This window comes from Bombyx mori, chromosome 3 (assembly GCF_030269925.1).
Source record: "Bombyx mori chromosome 3, ASM3026992v2".
NCBI lineage: Eukaryota > Metazoa > Arthropoda > Insecta > Lepidoptera > Bombycidae > Bombyx > Bombyx mori.
In genome coordinates this window covers 9,222,455-9,247,873 of record NC_085109.1, presented here as the reverse complement: position 1 = coordinate 9,247,873, position 25,419 = coordinate 9,222,455, and the positions used below count along the sequence as shown (strand labels likewise).

The following is a 25,419-nucleotide window of genomic DNA, read 5'->3' as shown; positions in this document are numbered from 1 at the left end:
AATATTATTAAGTATATTATCTATAATATCCTGTGTAATAAAGTAATAATACAGTAGATAATGATCTCGTTAAGCTCGCTGAAAGCTGCGGAATCATAAAAAAGTATTACGAAGAGATTCCCTAGGTTTAACATTAAATAATAGTATTTCTGAAAAGTCTGAACTGTGGAAAATGTAAAAACTACACTGAACATATCTTCCTGAATTCTCCGAAAAATTATATTAATGCTTAATTAAACTGAGGTCCAACAGTTATCAAACTTAATTCTATTCCATTAGTTTTTGCTTTAAAAATTTAGTCATTTGGCGTTAGTTCCCTTGGTCTATTGAAGTGGACAAAACACTAGCTTGACATTTCGGCAAACTTGTCGATCCTCTCTTGAAACTGTCAAAACGCCCAAAAAAATCGCAACGTAAACAAATATAAATAAAATCCAAAACAAATCACCAGCAATAAGTTTGGTTTCGAATGGATGCAAAAAACAGATCACATAACACAGGCTCCACAGTAGTGAAAACAGAATAATCAAATGAGATATCAATGCGCTCTTCAGTGAGCTATATATTGTCTCACGCCCCAGGAGAATCTGTGATGTCTCATCCAGACTATGGGCAGCACGCCCAACATCACGCATGCCTTCTAGTGCTCGTCAAGGGAATAGGCGGCATGTTGAAAAATTTCAATAAACTCTGGGAGCGAATACAGAGAATCAACACTATCAAAGTCACTGGTATGACAGTTTTTCCCTAAAGAACCCACTAATAATTCTTGAAATTAGAAGAATTTATTATATCGTTTATATCCACAGACTCCGCAGGGCAGGTGAGAGACATATGGGTACGCTATGTCAGAGACTACCCTGTTGAGAATAATGATTGGGGAGACTTTCAGACTCATCGGTTAGTATCATACGGATTGTGGAATTCTACAAAATGACATTTATATAAATAGCAACATGAAACAACATTATAAATAGTATAATTTAATAAGTTATTATTATAATTTTGTTGTCCATATGATCTTTAATGAGTGCCTGATGTTTCAACTGCCAGTGCTAATAATACTGTGAAAAATGTGAAAATTTTTAACACTAACCAAACATTGTATTAGATTTTAAAGTAAATAAATTTTCTAATGAGTACATTTACTTTCATCACAGGAGACTACTTGGCTTGATAACTCTAAGCAAATTCACTAATCAAGTCGAATTGAATGAAGTGTGTAGAGTACATGAAAGTTTAAAAGTAAAATACTCCAATACTCTGTATGACTCCAGAGCATTTATGTTTGGACCTATTAGCAACATGAAAAAACCCGAACAAGAACCTGAAACATACAGTATCTTTGAAGGCGAGAAAACCATCAAACAAGAATGTAACATATCTGAAAAGTGAGATAATTTTAATGAAATAAAACTAAAAAACATAATAATTAAAAGTAACTTTACAAATTGTTATATTAAAAATACTTTTTTGATATTTGTATAAGTAATGTGTGTGTAAAGTGTGTTAATTTTAATTAGTAATAAATAAACTTAAAAAATATTTTTTCAGAGCATCAATTCCAAGTGAACACATGGACAGCCTGTCATCATCGGAAAGCTTCCCACGATCCACTTCATCAACTACATCATATACCCAAGAAGAAAACTTCACCACACCTTCAAATTTCAAAACTCATGCAATGTTTTATGGTGAAAACGATCCTGTTCCAGACTTAGAGCAGAATGTGGCAGATCTTATCAATTCACTTTTCTGGGTGGTGGAGTCTAAGCGTTTGGAAAGATCTAGAGAGAAATTAGAAAAGGTTTCTCTCCTACTAGCCCCCTTTGAAAAAAAGGATTTTGTAGGTATGAGCCTAGTATTAATAATGAAAGTTTCTGCACAAACCAATCTTTAAACTTTTTAAAAGAACAAGTTTTATTGAAATCACACATTTTTAAAATATTTCAAAGATTGCCAATTTTCAAATAACAAATCAAACTTGAACTTTGTTACAACTCCAGAAAGATCAATTTTAATAGTAATCAGGAATGTATCGGATGCAAACAAAATTAAAGCTATACAATATTGAAAGTTGAAAATGGAAAATAATATACCTGTCACCTCCAGATTATCACTAATGTTCCCTTTAATTTACACTATAGCACAAGCTTACAGTTCAATACCGTATTTGATTATATATAATCAGGATCAGAAATAGGTGAAGTGGTGTTACCTACCCGTGCGGGCTCACAAGATGCTCTACCACCAGTAATTATGCAAATTCAAATTTTTGCTTGTCTGGTTTTTGTAACATGATATTATTCCCTCACTGTGGAAGTCATTCGTGAACATTTGTTAAGCATGTATTTCATTAGAATAATTGGAACCAGCATGCGGGATTCCAACACCGGCACAGTCGCATTGCTCGATACAAATGCACTGGGCGTCTTACGATGTAAGGAAGAAGACGACTGACCTAATGACTGAAGAGGAAGACTTAGGCCATGTAACTTCAATTCACAAGTAATAGTGATGTCTGATAACAAAGAACCGTCATAGCTGTATTATTTTACTGAATGACCAAATTATCATTTGTCATATGTCATTTCTTACTCATAGCCAAAAATGTTCCTTACCCCTCAGGCTTAGATATGGAATCGCGGAACAACAAAAAACGTTGTATGGGCCGGGTGACAACAAATTTGGCAGATTTGACTCTCCAAGCTGGGTTAGTTGCTGATAGCTTGAATTTGTATCACTCTGCTGCAGAAATACTGAAATCGGTCAATGATTGGTTGTGGTTAGCCGCTGCTAAAGAAGGTGGGTAATCACTAAAATAAATTCATAGTTTTTAATTGCCGTTTAGGGACAGTCATAATCTACGTGAGTGATGTCGTAAATGAATGTGAACACTACCAGGAGAAAATCCATTACAAGGATCTCATAGCTCTCGGGAAATACTATAAATGAATCATATAAGCTAGAGTTGCCACGAATAGTGATTTGGCCGAATACCGAATACCGAATATTCGGCAACGCTGTCGGCTGAAGCGGGACCTGTCTCCATCGTGCGCGGGCGGTGTCCGGCCATTTGACTGTTTCAGTTGCGAGTAAATCACGTCACGGCACGCTTTGTCAGATCAATATAAATAACAAATTAAATAAAACATTACGATTTTGTAGAAAAGTTTGTTCGTTAGTTTTTTTTTTCAATTGTTTGTTCATTAAAAAATGACACCAATTAGTAAAAAATCGACCATATGGGAATATTATGAGATTTGTAGTGAAAATAATAAACAAAAATCATGATTAGAGTTTTTTACCAAACGTGATTTGAGACATGCCCGTCATTTTTCGGTATTCGGTATTCGGCCGAATAGTACCTATTATTCGGTCGAATACCGAATACCAAACAAAGTGGCCGAATAGGCCGAATACAGAATAGTAGCCGAATATTCGTGGCATGTCTAATATAAGCCATCTTTTCAATTCCGCTGAGGATAAAAGCTAGAACTGTATGTAATAGGGATGAATGACCTTGGCTCCGGTAGTGAGTGGTGCGTTAGTGAAATACAATCATAATTCTAGCATTACCAGTGATGACTAGTAATACCACTTGATCAGTGACGTCGGGTACTGATTTAGTTTTAAATTAGATTTAGTTAAAATATAAACAATTCTAACAAAAAAAAGACATTTTTAATATTTATTAATTTATTTTAACCACAACTATCACTATAGTTTAATGTTGTTGCAGGATTATGTGCGTCGTCTGCTATACTACTGTATCCGAATTTACGTAACTCCACACCGCTACAGCGAAACGCGAGCCTTCAAGAAAGTTCGCCGAGCAAAAGCAAGCCTTTGTCTCTCTTCCAGCCAACTGATCCATTTAGAAAGTTCAAACTGAATTCGTCACCCTTACGTAATTCCAAAACGTCGAGTCCAATTAATCCACCGAGTGAACTAACTCCGACTTCCTCAGAGAGCATTGACACGTCCTCAAGACAATCGGAGACCGACAACGGTGACACGGAATCCTTAGCTTCGTCCAGCGATATTGAATACCAAAGCCCCAAATCCTATTTAAGCACAGAACTACCGTCGATACCGCGCCAACCGCCATCGCAGATCACTAACCAATATTTGTTGAATGGAGAAGAAATCGCGGAAAAGTATCGCAAGGCGATAATCCACTACAGCAAGTACCAGAACGCCGGTATCATTGAAACCGAGGCTTGCTTTAAGGCAGCCCGGATAGCGGTTGAGCAGAATAATAGTTTACACGCGTCCAGCTTTCTGCAGAACGTGATATTCATTAACTTGACGCTGAGCGAACAGGAGAAGATACAACGATTTGACACGTTAGCCGAACTTTATAAAGATATTGGTAAGTATTATTTATTCGGCTAGAAGAGTTCTTTTTTTATTTTTTTATTGCTTAGATGAGTGGACGAGCTCACAGCCCACCTGGTGTAAAATGGTTACTGGAGCCCATAGACATCTACAACGTAAATGCGCCACTCACCTTGAGATATAAGATCTAAGGTCTCAAGTATAGTTACAACGGCTGCCCCGCCCTTCAAATCGAAACGCATTACTGCTTCACGGATTCATCAGCAAAAAACAATTATAATTATAATGAATATATTTTGATATTAACTTTTTAGTTTCACTTCATCAATACTGTTGTTGTTTATTAAAGCTAAAACATGAATTCTCCATTTATGGTAAAATTATTAAAATTTTAAGAAATTACCGTTGCTTACCTTATCTATAAAGCATATATGGCGTTGTTAGTTTCTTAAATTACACCATGGTTCTAAAACATGATTTATGTAAATGAACTTCCAAGCGACTACCTAAGTTCACGCGGTTGACGTCACGGGCAAAGCTGGTAATTAATATATCAATAAATAATGACATTTATAACGGAACCAAATATCCGAACGTGCGATACCGTCCCCGTCGCCGCCTTACCCCCCGCTGAGACAGAGCTCTCGGAGCGCGAAAACACACGCCCTCATCGCGCGCAACGACGACCGGCAAAATATTGTTAGTCTTAGTTTATCTGTACTGTTTTCAACTCATTTTGTATTTTATTTTAATTTAGTTATTGTGTCGCTTTTATATTAAAACCTCATACAAATCAGTGTCAACATTATTTCCATATTATTAGCATCTTCGCCAACAGCCCGGAATACCGAACTCACAAAAGCCCCGCCAGTCGGACTTTTAGAGTTAAACATTAAATTTAGTAATTTTGTTGATAAAATTTGTAGAGATAATATTTTTTTAGGTTTCCTCCGTAAAGCAGCATTTTGCCAACGATTGGCGGCGACGAGACAGGTTAGTCCGAATAACCCGAATCCAGATTGGCAACGGTGCTACTATCTCATGCTGCACAGCTTCCCAGGACACAAACTTAGCTTAGATCCCAATTACGTTGTACAACACCAAGTTGGTAAGTATTTCGCACAGATGTTATTATTTTTCATTTCAATGATCCCTTACAGCAGATAGATTTCTTGATAACTAGCCTAGAATACTAAAAAACTAGCGAACTTTAATAGCAGACTTCTTTAAGTACGTTTATAAAACGGATAAAAAGCGAATATAAAATAAGAATAATTTCGAATTTATATTCGAAGGGACTTTTAAATTAATAACTTTTAACTTATTTAACTTATTAAAAAATTAATAACGTTGTCTCATTCGCTTCTCTCTTATCTCATTTCGTTTGATATCATACTTCATAAAACAATAAAGGAAGAAATTATAAGACTTGGCTTAAAGGTCATGTTACCAGGTCCTAAAATCTTTATAAAAAAAATCTAAATTTCTGTGAAACATATATCACTTATAATTTAATTGTGTTACGCAAGGCTGGCCAGCGCTTCAGATTCAGTTACTACAAGAACTAGTTGTGGCCGCCCGTAGGATGGGTCACCCGGCTCTTGCGACAAGGCACATGACGTTTTTACTTCAAACGATGTGGCCTCATCTGACCAAGCAGGAACACCGAGATCTGGCCATACAATTGCAGGTATCTATCGGATCGTTCAAGTACTAACCGATCGTTCCTTGCATCCTCTAATAATTTTATAAACCCAGCCATCGAAGGAACTATGCAAGACCATTTGATAATTATCTTAACACGTGTTTGAAGTCTAAAAATTATTACCAATTTGGATACTAATTAAATACTATTGTATAATTATATAAATTGATATAGAAAAAAAAACTTGTAACTTGTAACAAATGAAAACGTTCTGAAGATATACAAAATTGATAAGTTAGTGTTGCTAGAATTACAAAGTTTTTGTTCGTTTCCTTCAAGGCTTTATCAGCGCAATGCGAAGGGGGTCCGGTTCCTCTCGTGCTGGAAACAGGCGAGGTAATTCCACCAGCGAACCTCAGTCACGTACCGAACTGTTCTTGGTTCACACCCAGGCCGTTACCTCCGGCGAGGGCTCCGCATCTTGTTAAATCGAAGGCCCACCACGGACCTTTCATATTTACACCGATACACTTCGGCAGCTTGGAGAGGAACGCTAAGAAACAAGAAGGGAAAATGGGTGAGTTCTCGATAATTATTAAAATTTTATTTTGCTTATTAGCGACGACAATTGGACGAATTGGTTTAAGTGTTTACCGAGGCCTAGCCAGATGACTTCCATCAACTAAGTTACCTTTTCGAACTTTTGTGAATGGACTATTAGCAGCTTAAAGTAGTACCAATTTTTACAAGGAAACATAGGAATTCTTTACATGTTACATACTTAAGTAATGTTTACAAATGACTTCCACAACTAAGGAATACCATCGTCTTAAAAAAATTATCTTAATTGGCTAAATTACTGGTTACAGGGGCTTAGGGGACATATATATCCATGATCTTGCCTATTTCTGCCACGAAGAACTTATAAGTTCCACTTTGTACGACTGCTGTTAGGTAATAAAGATTCACGTTGTAATGTCCGTGGGCTCCGACGGCCATCTAATTTCAGGTGGGCCTACAAGGATGATCTGTTCCAAGTAAAGGAAAAGAAATTGAGTACTGCGTGGCTGTTTCATTCTTGTGCAAACATCTAAGGCTATGGAAATACGACTGCTACATAACTCTAAAATTTGGTTATTTTAATATAATTAGTTCTGATGTTAAATAATTGTTATATTACAGAATACCTATGGGTCGAAGGTGATATCTGCGAGGTGCAAATGAAGCTGACCAACCCGCTACCGTTCGAGTTGAAAGTTTCGAACATGCGTCTGCTAACGTCGGGCGTTGTGTTCGAATCTATACCGGAAACAATAATACTACCGCCCGACTCGCCGACAACGGTGAACTTACACGGCACCCCGAAAGAAATAGGGGAATTGCAAATACTAGGCTACTCGACACACACGCTCGGTGTCAAATCGAACTGTCGTCTCAAGAATATGCCGATGCCGAACAAATTCCCGGCGTCGTTTACCGTTGAAGTAATACCGAGTCTCCCCACGATCGCTATAGAGACGACCGTAACGCCATCTGGGAATGGGGGGCTGTCAACTGAAACTGTGGGCAGCACTACAAATGTCACTTTGTATAACGGAGAGAGCACAGACTGTACAATTAAAATCACGAACACTAATTCTGTACCTATCGAATACCTTGACTTGGCTATACAGGTTATTAAAAAAAATTACTACATACTTTTTATTGTTTATGATAAATCTATTTTTTTTTTCCAAAATTCATAGACACAGCCAAACCAAAGTAATAACCAAAGTAACAAGTTCCATTTTGGTAATGTTCCTACGTTTTATTTTTCAGTCAAACATCGATACGGCACTTCAATCTAAAATATTCCAATTCTCAAACGAGGATATACAGTCGCAGTTGCCCATCGCTCCAGACCAAACCGCTACGATAACGATAAAGTTATACGGCGAGGCAGATTTCCTAGATCTAGGCGGCGTGGGCGGGGAGAACCTATTTCCTAACAGCCTCACTTCTAATTATCCGTCAAGGGTAGGATCGCCAGTACCCAATGCTCAGACCTCCCTGCCCACGCAGAGTTCCAATCCTCAAAATTCATTGAGCAGTGGACTTATGCCGCACAGAACTTCGGGCAGTTTCAGGTGATTACAAATACGACATTTTTATCTTTTTTTTTTATTGACCTTGTAGGCATACGAGCATACGGCCCACCTGATGGTGAGTGGTTACCATCGCCCATGGACTTCAGCAATACCAGGGGCAGAGCCAAGCCGCTGCCTACAGCAAAGTTTGCTCTTTGTCTGAGTGTTTATGATCTATATATATTTATATATCTAAACGTATATTCGGTTCGGGATAAATAAAAATTCTACCGGAGTACAACTTAAAACTGTTCTAGACGTTACTAAATTTTTTTGATATTCTTTTCGGCTATTCGGCGATAGACGGCGTTACTAGCGTAACAGTATGTTTGTTGGTCTCTGGTACCCATAACACAGGGAATCCTAAAGTGGGGCCGGATGACTGTGCTTAATTTGTTCACAGCTATTATTATTATTATTATATACGATTAAAAGAAATAAATTCATATTTTCATTACATTGTCTGCCTCAAATAGAAAATTCTAGAACACTTAATATTACGAATCGTTTCCAGGTCGACTAATTCTTACGCGACCAGCTGGTCCGCGCCTATATCAGTTATGCCCCCCTCCAGAGGTCGTCAAATCGAGTCTCAGGTTAGACAATTACATACAATATTCATATATAAATCTGCATTGAAACTTCAAGTCGTGTTTCTTTTGTATTGCTTCGATGGGTGAACGAACTCATGGCTGATCTGATGTTAAGCGGTTACCGGAGTCCATAGAAGTCTACAAGGTAAACGCCGCCACCTACCTTGGGACATGAGTTTTGCAAATTACTTTTTGTCAATTGAAATAGGCAGATTACCTACCCGTGCGTATTCACAAGACGATCGACCATCAGTAATTACGCAAACTATATTTTTGCAGGTTTAATTTTTATTACGTGATGATATTCCGTGAAACCGTGGAAGTTCCTTCTTTTGTGCACATTTGTTAAGTAGTGGATGAATGGGATATGATACAATTTGTTAATGTTGAGAAAACGAGCAACAAACTTTTTTGTTACTTGTACTTTTCTTGGTACGCAACTCCTTCAACACATGCATTTTTTAAAAATAGCCTTAAACCCGGAGTTTTAAGGTCTAACATGGTTTATAGGCACATAACACCTTTATTCAACGTAAAAACTCAAAACTCTTAAAAATGGTACTTAACCCCTTCATCCACTCACGTCTTCAATTGGTACCTGTTTGCGGGATTCGAACACCAACACAGTCGCATGGCTCGATACGAATGCACCGGGCGTCTTATCCTTTAGACCACGGCGACTTTAATGTGTTCGTAACCTCTTTTGTTTTAATCTATTATGATCTGTCTATATAATTTATATTCAATATTACAGTTCAAAATATAATTGGAATGTGGACAATCGGCTTGTGACGTCACTGTATGCTAAATTTTATATTATTTTTCTTCTAAAACGGGATGTGAATATAAAAAAATAACCTATAAATTTCATTTTCTGCAGCTTATTTTAAGATATTCTGGTGGCGAAGGAAAAGATGTTCATTGTCGTCAATCTACCTTACAAATCAATTTAGAATTGTTACCTAGTGTCTCTATAACGCATTGGGATGTGCTGCCAGCGGAAATGTAAGTGTATTTTATATTCAATTTATTGAAATAGTTATTTAGTCAACGCGCTCATAGCCTACCTGGTGTTAAGGAATTACCAGAGTTGTGCCTTGTATCGTAGACATTGCCATCAGCGACAATCTGTTTTTATAGTGTTTTTTAAAAATCGTATTTTTAATAAATAAATAAAAAATGTAAAATTAATAAGATTTTAAACATAGTATAATGATAATAATACCGGAACATAGTGCTATGATGTAATTTTGATATTTAGAATTTTGTTATCATATGTGTTTGTCCGCAGTGCATCACAACTGTATTTAGTGTTAGACGTAACAAATCTTACGTCTGAGGAGATGGACTTTCATTATGCGCCAAACAAACATATTCTGATCGAGAGCAAGGAATCCTGTAGAGTTCCCGTACCGTTAGACAGATGTCCTTTTAGCAATACGAATGTAAAAAGCGATGATGGTAAGTATCCTTAAGAGGAGATCTCTGAACAGGTACAGGATACAGGTCTCTGAACCTCGTACTGGCTTCAGCTCTTTCAAAGGCTTACAAAATAAATTATAAGTTTAATTTCTATTTGTATTTGTACTATCTATAAATACGTGAGGCAAAAACGTTGTACCCTTTTTACGAAAATTGCGCGGACAGAGGAGCATGAAATTTCCCACACATATAGAGGATATAGAGAAGGAGTTCAGAATGATAATATTTTTTAAAATTGTGCAAAAATTACATTAAATCAGCCAAAAAATCATTACACACACTACCATGTACTTGACACACACACGCATGCAAATTATTTTTATAATGTCAAACTTTTCTTATTGCTTATAGTCTGTGGTCTACCGGGGGACCACTAGTACCTTTAAAAGAGAAATAAATAAATTATTATTACAATATTATTATTCATAAAAAAAAATTGTCCTTGTCCTGATGGTGAGGAGCTACCTTCGCCCATGGACGTCAGCAATGATATTTAAAATTTTAATTTTAACTACTAAAACTTAATAATAAGGTAATAAAAAAATTATTTCTCGAGAGGTGAGGTTATTTGGTGTAAAAGAAATTTTTGCAACTTTACAAGAGAGCCATTTAAAGTTTAAAATTTGAAAAAAATATCATGCTGATAAAACTTCTACACCTGTTTGAAAAGAGGAGAGAAACTTAATTGAAGATCAATTAAAAATATCGAACTGTTGACGCTTATACCAAACAAAAAGGACCTTTAATTACAAATAACTATCACGTCACGTGTTAAGCGAAATGTCGCTTAAACCAAATAGCCTTTCGTCCCTCGATATAGTATGTCCAATCAATCGTAGAGAAGAGAGAGAATCGCAAATCGTAGAGATGGTTACAACTAGTTTTATTGTTTTTTTATTTCGCGTTTATTATTTGATTTTTTCATTGACGAAGTTTTTTTTTTGCTTAGATGGATCCACCCATCTTAGCAATAAAAAAACACCAGCCGGTCTGCGAGTTGGTTCACACGTCAAGACAATAAAAGTTACGTCCAGCGGCTTTGTTTCATTTTCCCACATTTGTGCACTGTCACAGATATTAAACAGCTAATAAACCACCACTATTACACATTTAAGCCTGAAGAAACACTAAATAGACAAAATAAAACAAATCACACAACTCCACTCCTCGCGTTCCCGCCAAAAAGTCCTACAAATTGTATCTTATTTCAGATACCACAGACTCAAAATCGATAAGCACCGGAACGTCGACAAACAGCCTCGAATTAATGTGCTCCGAACACATAACCAACAACACGGACTTGAGATGGAACTTGGTTCATTCCGACATAAGTGGTCGGGCTTCCGTCAAAGGGATCACCCTATCGCAAACCATGATGGATATAGTTCGGATGTCACCGCTGAACTGGGGTGAGAGAAATCTTTAGTACATTACTATTGGCTGTCGAAAGCAAACAGTTTTGTCGTCACCCCTGCAAATTTCTTATAGGTTTTCAATTCGTACACGCATTTTCTCGAACAAAAGATTAAGACGTGTCGTCAGATAACTGTTCCTAATTTGCACAGATCTCACAGCCCATCTCTTGTTAAACAATCAGAACCTATAGACGCCACAACGAGCGGGTCGTACATCTTGATACATGAGACCAATATCGCAGCACACGATTTCTTCAAAGAACTGTGTTATCTAAAAGTGAAGACCATAATGAATTGGTATAATAATAACCATTGTACCATGGTTCACTTGCGGACTAAATAATATTAATAATAATAATAATAATGGTTGGTTCGAAGTAAGTATCAGTTGAATGAAATATTTGAAACGTATTCAACTGATAATTATTTTTAATAAATGTATTTTTTTTATTTGATTGGTTTTGCTAATTTTAAGTATGTTTCAATGATACTATGTACACATATAGACTTGTTGTTGTCTGAAATAAAATAATTCATTCATTCATTCATTCAATGCAACCGATGAAAATGGTCAGGTGATTTTTTTAATATTTCGATAATTTGTTTGTCGTTTTACAGAGGTTAGCATTAACAGCCAGTGCATAAAGCCCCAAGAGGAGTTCAACTGTACGGCGGGCGAGTGCCTCTCGTTAGGCGTGGCTGTATGGAATCACCTCAGCCGGCCGCTGCACAAACTATGCCTGTCTGTACAGTTCTATCAGGATTATAACAACGGCGTTTTCAGTTACAAACTCGACAATAGGGTTGCTACTGCCGGAAATAATAAGTGAGTTGTCGATGAGTATGGAGTTTAACTGGTGTTTAAGTTAAGTATTGTGCTGTAAAGTGTGCGTGCCGGTATACGCATAATTCGAAGCACATTTGACTACTATTCACTTTATTTGTGAAAACAAATTTATGCTGTATGTAATATTTATTGTCGGTACTGAACATCAAAATAGAAGTAAAATAAAACGGTCCTATGGAATTTGATTTCCGAATTAGTACGTATTTCTTTATTTGACCAACGTAAAACAGATGAATCGGTGTTCAGTACCGGAATAATTTGAAATGTTCAATCAAGTTGGCTCCTAAAATACTGGGAGCCTTCAACAGAGTGAAGCGGTAGTTCAAGTCCTTACGACTTTATAAAGTACACGCTACGCCTTACGTGGAACACTGCCCCAATCTCTGGCTAGGGCTCAGGCCCAGGGATCGGAGCAGTTCTGTTTATTGGTAATCTTGATCTTACAAATCGTTCGGAAACTCTAAGTTTACGGAGGGAATTTGTTTCTATGTTTTGACCCGTGTGTGTCATTTGAAATGGTCCGAGATGTTCCCATCATCTCCATTTTAATATCGCATGACCCTCCACTGGAGTAAAGTTCATCTTTCCTATATAGAACAGCGGTCGGGGAACTTTTTTAATTATTACCCCAAAATATTTTTGTGTTATCAACAAAAAAAACGAAATCGCTTCTTTTTAGCATCTTTCATATTATAGCCCCCATAAAAAGCTTTTTTAATTTAAATGATTTTTTTTGGGAAAAAAAATTATTTATTTTTCGTTTCGTTTCATTTCGTTTCATCGAGTTTAAAATCACAACGATTGTAAAGAAGTTTCACTTCAATATATACTTTTACTCACAAAAGTTTCATTTTTACCCCCCAAAATTTCATTTTACCCCATTTGGGGTAATTTACCCCGGTTCCCCGACCGCTGATCTAGAACCACAGCGCTCATCCATGTGCGTTTCCAGGATTTTATTTTACCATCTGACTCTGAAATGAATTTGCCACCACGGTGGCTCAGCTGTGGTTGCTTATATCTATGCCATATGATCGTTATCTTTGAGGGAAAGAAAAAAAATAGATTTCTATTTTCAGGGTGGTACTAACAACACTGCGGGAGTCAGCTAAAGCTTACCACGAGTGTACTGTGGTTTTTTTGACGCCCGGAGAATATAAAATTGATATCCAATGTTCTACAACTGAACCGATTTTAGAAGACTCCACTGTACTGAAAGAACCCGAGCAACCATCCATCATACAGCCGTGTGCGAGTGAAATAAGTCACGTTTGGCGTTTTATACCGCCCGTAGCTATAAGTGTAATAGATTAAATAATTTAGTTAATTAAAACGGCAATTCCGATATTAATCTTTAGGCTTTCGCAAGTCTTAGATATTCTGTTATCTACTTCAATAATGTATAAATATTACAAATATATTATAATATATAGCGTACATTATAATTATTTGAATACCTTAGTAATGGTTTTTTTGCATAATTGGTTCGATTACTACATCGATACTAAATACATTTTTACCATTTAGCGTGTTTTATTTCCTTAACATTAATAATAATTATACTATACTAAAAGGTCGGAGTTTGAGTGCTGGGCATAGTATTTCTTTGGCGGGAGTGGCAGGCATGTATTAAGCGAATAGATTTATTTTGTTAATTTAGTATTTGTTTTAACATATCGACAGTGGCAGTATTACAATACAGTGGATTTTTTTTATTAATTTCAATAAGTCGCCACGTCCAACTGCTTTGTTTCATTTTCCCGCATTTGTGTAGTTTTTTAGATTATAAATGGTTAATGAACCACAGTTATTTCGGTCTCGTGTTATGTATGAGTTATGGAGGGTAGAAGAAGTAAGGAGGACCATCTCAGTATATTAAAAAGTGTCCGCTGAAAGGGAACCAATCAAGGTGGCGCCATAGTAGCAAGCGGAAAGATTTTATAAACAGCGCCATACACTACCACACTTCACTTTATTTAAAACTGCTACATTCATATATTTCCGCTTCCTACAGTAGTGCTGTTTCGGTGAATCTCCAAAGATAACTTATTATTTACATGAGAACCATGCCAGTGGCTATAAGAACATCTACAATTCGACACGCAGTCATCTAATAAAATAAAAATTAGTGGCTGTATTGAGTACGATCCCCTTACCTATTTATTAGACCAAGCGGCAAGCGTGCAAAAAAAACAAAAGAGACAAAAAACGAATTTTGTTGCGATTTGGATTTAGAGAAATTATAAAATAAAATTACATAATTAACTGACGATGGCTCCGATAATACGCTGTGCTATAGACAATTGCAAAACTACATCTGTAAACAAGACTCCAGATGTAACTTTCCACCGGTATGTTTAAATTTATGTACATATAGATAGCACACTAAAACAAAATAAACCGTGATAAATTTCAATTAATGCTTAGATGAGTGAACAACTTCACGGCCAGCCTGGTGTGAAATGCAAGTACCCATAAACATCACATTGTGAACCGCCATCCATTTTCAGGCAAGAGATTATGGTCTAGCTGTCCCACAAGACTTAAAAATATTTGTAAATATGAATGGTTATTAAGACGATAACATTAATAAAGAAATAAACAAGATAGTGAGACAATGTGGGCCAACATTTCTTTCATGTTGTAAGCACTAGTTATTTGTTGCTCAAATATCAGCTCAATGGGTATTGCCGATCTGAAAATAATACATCCTAGGTCATTGATTGAACGAAGCATTAAGCTTGGTTTAATGGATTAGGGTTAATCCTGCTATATAAAACTCATTTCTTATTTACAGATGCCCATACAATTCTGAAATGAGTAATAAATGGCTCAGAGTACTAAAACAAAGATGCACTGCATTTGATTCTGTAGATAGTAAAATCTGTTCAAAACATTTTGAATTAAAGTATTTTGATGCACAAAAGAAACTGAAAGAAAATGCAGTGCCAACGTTATTTTCTTCTGCTAGTCACTCACTGTCACTGAGGTCAATTGGAAAGGTAACATTTGAAATTGTAATTTGATACCTGTTATCATGTCATGAAAGCTGTTATAAGCTACAAGCAATTTTAATTTATAATAACTTCTCATTGAGGGCAATCTTTTACATTGAAAAATATTAATACACTATTATTTTTTACAGTCTGACAGTGGAAAAACGAAGATTGAAAAAATATTAAATAGAATGACACAAGCAGACCTGACTGCCGATATCAAGCTAAATTTGGCTCATTTAAAAGAACCAATGCATTTAGATAGTTTTGTTACAGATGATTTAAAATGTAAATCTGATGCACCTAATGCAGCTAACTTGTGGCTTATGATTAAGAAGCAAGAACATCTCAATACAAGACTTATGGACCTAGTGGTACAAACTAAAAAACATGTGGAGATACTGCAGAAAAGCATGGAAGAATCGAGACTTGTTAAAAAAGAACAAGAACAAAATATAGAATCATTAAAATACATTGTTAAATGTCTTCAAGAAAAACAAACCACTCTTGAAGAGCAGATTGAAATATTGACTGCAGTAGAATCAAGATAAAATATTGCAAATTTTATAATTTAAAGGGGGCCTAAGTATTTCTGGCCTTTTCTGGTTTTTTATAAAAAAATTACGATATATAATGAAAGACAATTTAAGTTACGTAGCAGTATTTTAATCACGTAGATAATGAATATATTCAATATAATAAATATTTAGCCACATGATTTTTTTTTTTCATTTGGTCTATAGACATTATCACATTTTCAAGTCACAATATATATAAAACAGTAAAAATTTCATGCTGATTAAAGGAATTTATTCTGACACAGGCTTATTTTCTGTCCACTTAATAAGTAGTATTTCCAGCAATAGAAACATTACTTCCAACCCAGAAATACCTAAACACACCACATGCACATCATACATATTGCATGTCCCTGCCTGTCCAACAAACCAGCACAAACATTTTATTTAAGTGCCTAAAGACTAACAGGGGATGGACGTATTGTACATTTAGTATTAGAACAAAATACAAAAAATTGCTTGCTAGACAGGCACCTGCTAGATGTGCATAAGCTCCTTAGTTGCCAAAATATTTATTTAAGTCTAAACGTCTTATCAGTCTTATATTCCACTACTTCATAATTCTTAGCTTGACATTCTTTTAAAAAGATCACTATTTCTGTCTTAATTGCTTCTCTAAAATATCTCTAAGTTTCAACTTCTTAGTTGCTTTTTCAGGTAATGGTCTACCAAGTGGTACTATCTCCATTTGTTGCAATCTTCGTCTGAATCTTTGATAAAATTCTAGAACATCAGGGTTTGCCCATACATGTCTGGAATCAAAATCTAATACACGAAGGCTGTCTAAGCTTTGTGCTCTACTCAATGCAACATAAGCTTGTCCAGCTTCAAATATTTTCGACAGTGACATCTCAACACAGTCTAAAGTTAATCCTTGTGACTTATGTATTGAAAAAGCCCACGCTAAAGACAACGGAACTTGCCTGCGACATAATAATGTACCATTCGAATTTTTGACATACCAGCGTTCTGTTCTGGCTATGTATTCTTTTTTGTTTTTAAATCTAACAACAGGGAATCCTTCTTCAAATCGAACAACAATTCCTCTGGCTCCATTAACTAAACCTGAATTTACATTAATATTTTTTAATAACATTACTTGTGCTCCAATTTTTAACATGAGTTTAGAAGGGGCAATAGTTTGCATATCTAGTAATGTAGTAGCATTATCACTGTCTTGTGATGTAAATAATTTTCCCTCTCCATCCAAAGCTATCAATTTTGACTCATTTATCATTTTTGAGTCATTAGTATGTGAGCATAATCTAGTTGCTAAAATGCCATCAGCCTCAATTTTCTGCCTTGCTGTTCTTGTTAATCTGTCGCTGATTTCTTTAGTAACACGACCAATTCTGATACTATTGAGAATCGAAATAAATTCTTGATCTGTTTGTCTATGTACCTGTTTTAGTTCAAAACAAAGTTCAATACACTTATCCCAACAATGGGATTGAAAACAAAATCTCTTCTGTTTATTCTTGTCCACTACTGGTGGTAGTTGTAAGAAATCACCACAAAGAATCAGTTGAATGCCACCAAATGGCTTGTCATTTTTCCTAATATGTCTCGCAACAGCTTCTAATTTCTGCAATAATATTAGATTCATATAAAAAAAAAAACAAGTAATTACTAGTGGTAGGGCAAGGGCAGTGCAGGTAGGAACCACCAGGTAGGTAGTTTAAAGGTTGATATACAATTGTGCCTTACACTTCATATCTCAACGTGGATGGTGGCATGAAACTACTTAATACCACATAATCTGAGCTTGTACGCAATAAAAAAAAAAAAAAACATTCAAATTTTAAAATTACATATTATTATCCGGATTTACTGTTAGATCAAGTTGGAAATGTTACAGAGTAAAATATAATCAATGTACTTGGAAAGTAACATTAGTAAGCACTGGTAAGCACACATTTAAAAAAATTAATGCAGTTCCTGTGTAGACTAAAACTATAGGATAATAATGTTTAATTGATTATGAAAATTCACCTATTTTAAGGTGAATAGAGATGTCAAAGCTTGCATAATATTATAATGCTGGAGAATTTAATATGCTCATCTCATTATTGTTTCTATTTGATTAATTATTCTTCCAATGAGATCAGTTAGCTTTTCAGTAGACAAGATTATTGCTTACTAACAAAATTGGACATTCAAAAGAATCAGATTACAGTTAGTAATGACATAAGTACCTCAAAAAATATTCCATCGACCATTGATATCTCATCTATAATAAGGTGTTTACATTTTCTCCATTTTTGTGCTACCAATGGTATTTTAGTAGCTCTTTCACATAAATTTTCGATAGACCCACTACCATCACCTATGCCAGCAAAAGCATGAAGAGTGGTACCACCTGGAAAAAAATATTCAATTACAACACAGGGGTTTTTGATTTTAATTGCTGTATGGATGTGTGGCCTACTTGATGTTTATCGATTACTGGAGGCCATGTGAATACTAATGGTTATTTTTAGAACTTAAATCAAAATCCCAGATGTTTAAATTTATTTTTAATTAGTCAAATATTAGCAAAATCTTTTTTATTGAATAATAATAAAAAAATTCGATCCTAATTTAGAATGAATGCAAACTTTTTTAAATGTCCTATTTTTTAAATAAATTTATAATTACGCTAAAGCTATTAATACCTACCAATGTGACAAGCTGCGACACCAGTGGATGCAGTGGGCATCGTTACATCAGGAGGTAGAGCTGCCACAATCCTTTTTAATAAGAAACTTTTTCCTGTTCCTGCAGAGCCAGTGAAAAAAATATTTTTTCCACCCAAACATGCTTCCAAAACTCTTTGCTGTTCAGAATTTAACGAATTAGTGGTAGTAAGAGGTGAAGGGGAATACAATTTTTTTGGTGCAGGACCTCTACTTGGGTCGTCATTCTTACGTTTCTTTGAAGGCGGTGATGGTGTTGTGATTGTAGATTTTGAAATTTTACTTTTCGCAATATGAATGTCGGCAACTGTAACTGGACTTATTTCATCAAATGATTGGGATTTACCACTTAACAGCTTTGCCCTCATTGACTGTTTTGATGGAGTTTTATTTGCTTTTTGCTCTTCATCACTGGTCATCTTAACAAATATAGTTCGAAGAAACATTACCAAATTTGTAGGAGGTGCATTTGAAATAAATATTGTACAATTAGCTTCCTGGAACTTAATACTTGCTTTACCTTCAGCCATAAACTTTTTGAAAACATTGAAACTTTTAAGAGCCAATTTAGTGGCGGCATGTTTTTCGGATGTCACTTCTAAAAACATTTCGCGAAATTCGTTCCTGATTAGTCTAAGCGAACCCGTCTTGTAGTGAATTTTCCTAGAAATAGAACCTTGAGTGGTAGTCCATTCCACTGTTACAGCACAAGATAAAAACGATTCACCGGCCTCCATTACTTAGTCATGGATTTAATGAAATTTTAAATTTAAAATCATGGGCACATTAGGAATTATGTATACACAGCCATAGATTATTTTTTTTGCACAATTTTTCCTTATTAGGAAAGACAAGAGGATATAAGCTCATACAGATTTGTCTGTTTAGGGATTAAGGGATTTTATGACCTGGTAACTATGACCTTTAGGTCAAGTCTTATTTTAATTTTTAATCTTATTTTTATGAAAAATGATAATATGGAGTGAAATGAAATAAAATGAAATGAAATGAAGATGAATTTGAGTCATTGATCAACTGGGATGAAATTAAATGAAATGAGATGAGATGAGATGATATGGGATGAAATATTATAATCTTAGTAAAATGGTGGTCATTTACTGAGATTTTTTCAGTGGATTTTTTGGAGGAATCCGAGAAGTTACGTCCAGCGGCTTTGTTTCATTTTCCCACATTAGTACACTTTCACATATAATCAATAGTTAATAAAGCACCGTTATTACACATTTAAACCTGAAGAAACACTAAATAAACAAAATAAAACAAATCACACAACTTCACTCTTCGCGTTCCCGCCAAAAAGTCCGCTTTGTCTGTTCTATATGATAGCCATAGATAATAATACACTTTTATTCCAGTTATACGATTATTTTATCATTTCATGGCTTGGTTATGAGACCTTTAATCCAAGTCTTTTATTTATTTCTTACATACTGTTAAAATTTTGATGTATGTTTGGAAGTGAAATAAGATGAAGTTGATTAATCAGAAGCTTTAATCTATTTGGATGAAATTAATTGAAACGAGACGGCATGGGGTTTTTTGGAAAAATCCGAGAAGCTAAATCCAGGAGCTTTGTTTCATTGTCTGTATTTGTACACTTTCTCAAATGCTAAGTGGTTAATAAGCCACCATTACTACATTTTCAATCATAAAGAAATACTTAATTTAAAAAAAACACAGCTTCGTCCCTCGCGTAAAGCCGGCTCTACACTCACGGTGAACGGCCGCGAAAGCCCGTGACAACTGAAAATCAAGTGTGTAGATGTTGTTCACGACTTCTCGTTTGCGATTCTATTCGTTCCCGACATCTATTGGCGAATAATATAACAATTTTTCTTAATTGAGAGCAACTAACCGCTTTAAAGATACAACAAGATGGCTTATCAAAAAAAATATCATCTAGTATTTATTTAAGTCTCAGCAAAAAATAAAAAAAAATTCTATTCGAAATGGTCACCTTTGGCTTTTAAACAGGCTTTTAATCTGTTTGGCACGAATCTATGGATTCACGCAGTGTTTCCAAGGGAAATTTCGCGACTGCTTACTCCAAAGATTTTTAAGAGTCTCAATGTCGCCGTGTCGGCCGCCGGCACGAATTCGGGTTTCGGCACTGAAGACGCCGAAGTCTTTGGGCTGACGGTTCGGGGTGGGTGATTCGGACGTTTTTGCGGAGCCCTAGGACATCCACAGTAGTTCGCGGGGTGCCCTTGCTTAAGGCATAGGATACAACTTGGGGGTTCGGTCACGGTTTCCCTTACTCGCGAGCAGTCTAACGTAGCGTGATCGCCGAGGCACTTCACGCAGCGGAGACGCGCGTGGCAATTACGCGCCGAGTGGCCATAGAGCTGGCATCTGTAGCACTGCCCGGGAGTGCTACGTTTATGGGGGGCTTCGATGAAGACCCGGGATAGGCCGCATACTGTATACGGCTGTCTGCCGCGTCCGCTGTGCATCCGGTGCACACCAACTATCGGGAGGGACTGAGCGATCAGATCCTCCTTGACGTAGTCAATGTCTAGTTCCTTCGGGACTCCACGTATTACTACGTGGAGCTCGCGGTCCTCCTGAAGCGCATAGGTGTGAAAACCTATGTTCTCCTTTCGGAGGTATGCAGAGAGGGCCCTATGGTCGCCCGGCGTTGCGACCATAATCTAAATCCCACACGCGACGGGCATGGGTGTAGTTAATTTTGTTGTCCTGAAGGGCCTGGGATATGCGATTCCACGCTGTCTTCTCTTGAAGTATCAGCGGGGGCGGGACAGCGATTTTAGGTGCGGGCGCGGGCTTAGGATGCGGCGGTGGGGTTACGCGGCGAACGGAGTCCGACTCCGGTGTCACGACTACCTGCGGACGGGAGGCGGTCGCGGATTTGGTTTGTATTGTCGTGAAGCTCCGGGACTCCATGATGCGAGTACGCTTTTTACCGCACTTTACTGTTTGGAACCCATCCGAGGTTCCGGGCTGAGGGCTGGATGCGGATTCGAAGTCCATCTCCGATTCGGTATCGGAGCCTGGACTCGAGACAATCGAGGTCGCGACGGACGAGGCGCGTGACGTAATCGACGCGGGCGCGGGGATGGGGGTAGTGTTAGGCTACATGAGTCGCTACGTCGGAACGTGCGCTCTAATTTGTTGCGGCGGTGGGGGGCGCGTCGCGTGCCTCCGAGGCACGATTAAGGTACGTGGCGAGGGACGCAGGGGAGGGGGCGGGAGGGATTGCCTCGAGCGGTCCTATACCTAATATATTCGGCCCTAATTGACGGGTACCTATCCCGGAGGAACCCGACTAGATCACTGTCACTTTCTTCCATCTTCGGTCTTCTTGCCCGGGGGGGGGGAGCGGCACCGGGACTTTTGTTCAACTCGCCGAAAGGCGAGTCCCCTGGTTTGGGAGAACCTCCCTGCGCTGTACTAGCCAGCAGTGATAGCAGGGAGGGGTAGTGCCTATGCCGTGAAAACGGCAATCAGCGGGGTTTAGGAGAGGGTTGGGAAGATCGCTAGCCTGTGAGAGTGCCACAGAAAGCCTGATCGTAGCGATCCTTTTTGCCTTGAAAAAGACAGTTGGTATGGGGTATTCACGGTCACTACACGGTCGCGCACAATTGTGAGTTCCAAGACGTAGATCGCAAGCGGGCAACGGATCGGAAAGCACGTCCGCACACGACAGATTCGTGAGCGAGAATTGCCATTGTCCGGGTAATCAAGTCCGCTCGCGTCGAGTTGTTTGATTTTCGACACGAGACTCGACTAATTCGTTGTGTGTTGGTTAGATCCGGGTTTTACTGTTAAGTTTTTAAAAAGTAACCCAAACAAGTACGAAACTGTTAAAAAAAATTATTTCTTTTATTTGAAGGTTACACCTAGGATCGAACTTACAGTTAGCCTTGTGATAAGTAGTTATCGGAGCCCAAATACTTCAAAATGTTAATGTCGTCATTCACCCTGAGACGTGAATTCGAAATCTCAAATTGTGTTGTTTATAGGCTATTTCTCATCCTGAAGGCGGAACACTGAGTTAGCGTAAGGCGTGTGCGCCGTGGGCTACCGCCTACGGCCCTGTAGACCCAGGGGCCTAGCGATGTACTACTGGGTATACAATTTTTGAAGTTATACTTCTTTAGGCGCGTTATGAAAAATTGATGAGAGTGAAATTTTACGATGCGCGCGCACAGTGACACAAAATTAACAGAATGAAGTTGCGCACTAAATCATTCATTACCATACGACCGACGTAACTTGGCGAGTCTGAATATAGCCGCTGGTGAACTTTCGCGCATGTACACTCGTAAAAAAAAAGTGTTATTAGCATTCATTTTTTAGTAATATAAATGACAAAATTATTATTTAATATAATTCATACTAAATATTATTAAATTATTAACGTTAAATATTTATTGTTAAAAATAAAGTATAACTTCTTACGCGCGTACATAAGTACACGCACCCTTTTTTTATTGCATGTAGCCCATAGACATCAAATAAAAATCAAATCAAATCAAATCAAAAAAGTTTTATTCAACATAAATGAAAGTACATACTTGTTGAACGTCAAAAGAACTACCGCCACATCCACAACGTAAATGCGCCACCCACCTTGAGATATGAGTTCTAAGGTCTTAGTCACAGATCATAGAAACATTGTTTCTATGATCTGTGGTCTTAGTATAGTTACAAGGGCTGCCCCATCCTTTAAACCGAAAAGCATTACTGTTTCACGGCTGAAATAGGCAGGGTGGTAATACCTAACCGTGCGGACTCACAAGAGTTCCTACCACCAGTAATTACACAAATTATAATTTATGCGGGTTTGATTTTTATTACACGATGTTATTCCTTCACCGTGGAAGTCAATCGTTAAGCACATATTTAATTAGAAAAATTGATACTTGTCAGCGGGAGTCGAACTCCGGTGCATCGCTAGATATGAATGCACCGGACGTCTTATCCTTTAGGCTACGACGACTTTTAAAATTAAATGCATGTTGGGAAAGTTGAAGGGGACCTCGTGAATTGTCCTGCCCAAATGAGATGTTAGCCCGTTATTGCCGCAACGTATAACTTCTTCGTGGCAGAAATGGACAAGATAATGGTACTAGTTTTCAATGCACCCTACCACTAGTGATTACGCCAATTTATAAGTCTGGTTTTTATTACATGATTAATTTTTATTTATTCCTGCCTTTGCTTATAGCCCTGAAAGGCTATTTCAGTTTCGCCTTGACGTGTAGGGGAGCTCACGGTGCTCAAACCGGAGTGTTGGTAGCACTGGCCCTAGCAAGAGCAGTGCTTCGAAGATTCTACCACTGGATCGGAATCGCGACCCACTGAGAAGATCCGGCGAGAAACTCCATGGACTGTGGAGTGGGTTAAGTTATTCGTCGAGCCCTTCGTCACAAGCGACGGGTTCGGCGAGGACGGTGACCGGGAGGTCCGCATTGTGAGTACGTATTACCCTTAGAATAATATTACCTTATAAAAAACCCGTCTGCTAGATTTGAATGCTGGCATTGTCGCATAGTTTAATAAGAGTCAAGACGTTTTGAACTCCAGTGATAATACAAGGCGGCCCATAAAATAGTTCACTCAGCATTACTACATAAAAAATGTGTTAAATAAAATATTCCAGCATAGGCATTTTTTAATATAACCGGGGTACTTGAGATTTATTTTTATCAATCAAGGTAGATGAATGAGCTCTCGATCGGCCTGTTATAAAGCGGATATCGGGGCCATCGACATCACAACTTATAAACTATAAAACCTACCAACCAATCCAAGTGCCGCCATCGACAACAACGATGACGTGAGATCACTACATAGTATAAAACAAAGTCGCTTTCTCTGTCCCTATATCCTTATGCTTAAATCTTTAAAACTACGCAACGGATTTTGATGCGGTTTTTTTTAATAGATAGAGTGATTGAAGAGGAAGGTTTATAATGTATAATAACATCAATTAAATAGTGGAAAAATCAATAATAAATTACAGTTTCCGCAGCGAAGCGAGGTCGGGTCGCTAGTATGATTATAAATTATAAATAGATATAACATGACTGTTCAACATTCAAGGCAAACAAATATCAATTAAATTTATTTATTTAAATAATAAGTAGGTAATGCATAATGCAGTTTTAAATAAATTTTATTTCATTTTTTATTTCGCTCCCGGAGACAAGCTGTCGCTTTGCGGACGGCCTATAATTCATCTCGGGATCGTAAAGCTGAGCTAATTATAAACAAATGTCAGAACTCCCAACTAAATAGGTATTAGTGGTATAATGATAACGGTGGTTTTACACAGTTTTATTATTGTCAATATCATCAATCATTATCAATAGAAAATAATCTATACTTCTATACTAATATTATAAAGAGGAAAGATTTGTTTGTTTGTTTGTTTCGAATAGGCTCCGAAACTACTGGACCGATTTGAAAAATTCTTTTTCCATTAGAAGCCGACATTGTCCCTGATGAACATAGGCTACTTTTTTTAAAAAAAAATTTTTTTTTTTTTTTTGTTTCATGTGTGTTTTAATGTTTCCGAAGCGAAGCGAGGGCGGGTCGCTAGTAGAAAATAAAGCAATAGATGTAATAATACAGTCGAATCCTGTATCTATATATTTAAGAAAGTAATAAAATAGAAAGACGTGACTAAAGTAATGTAGTTAATATAAAATATTCACGCCGTATTTAGATTAAT

The 25,419-nt window shown here is 37.1% G+C and overlaps 2 protein-coding genes across 2 annotated transcripts; one reads left to right on the top strand and one right to left on the bottom strand.

Moving 5' to 3' along the window:
- The first annotated feature begins 338 nt into the window (after window positions 1-338).
- On the top strand, window positions 339-16,163 carry LOC101745583 (protein brunelleschi). The gene is made up of 19 exons (XM_004931693.5): window positions 339-731; window positions 810-900; window positions 1,161-1,391; window positions 1,555-1,850; window positions 2,629-2,805; window positions 3,743-4,375; window positions 5,285-5,449; window positions 5,871-6,031; window positions 6,326-6,563; window positions 7,169-7,659; window positions 7,805-8,112; window positions 8,627-8,708; window positions 9,586-9,710; window positions 9,997-10,166; window positions 11,399-11,596; window positions 12,221-12,428; window positions 13,529-14,800; window positions 15,247-15,451; window positions 15,595-16,163. Exons 1-17 carry the CDS (start codon window positions 542-544, stop codon window positions 13,761-13,763), a joined length of 3,999 nt encoding a protein of 1,332 aa, XP_004931750.2. The 5' UTR covers window positions 339-541; the 3' UTR covers window positions 13,764-14,800; window positions 15,247-15,451; window positions 15,595-16,163.
- LOC101745736 (ATP-dependent DNA helicase PIF1) lies at window positions 16,090-19,534 on the bottom strand. Its single transcript, XM_004931694.5, has 3 exons — window positions 18,682-19,534; window positions 18,219-18,382; window positions 16,090-17,608 (listed from the first exon to the last, which is right to left on the bottom strand). The coding sequence occupies exons 1-3, from the start codon at window positions 19,433-19,435 to the stop codon at window positions 16,616-16,618; spliced, it is 1,911 nt and encodes a 636-aa protein (XP_004931751.3). The 5' UTR covers window positions 19,436-19,534; the 3' UTR covers window positions 16,090-16,615.
- Window positions 19,535-25,419: the final 5,885 nt, after the last annotated feature.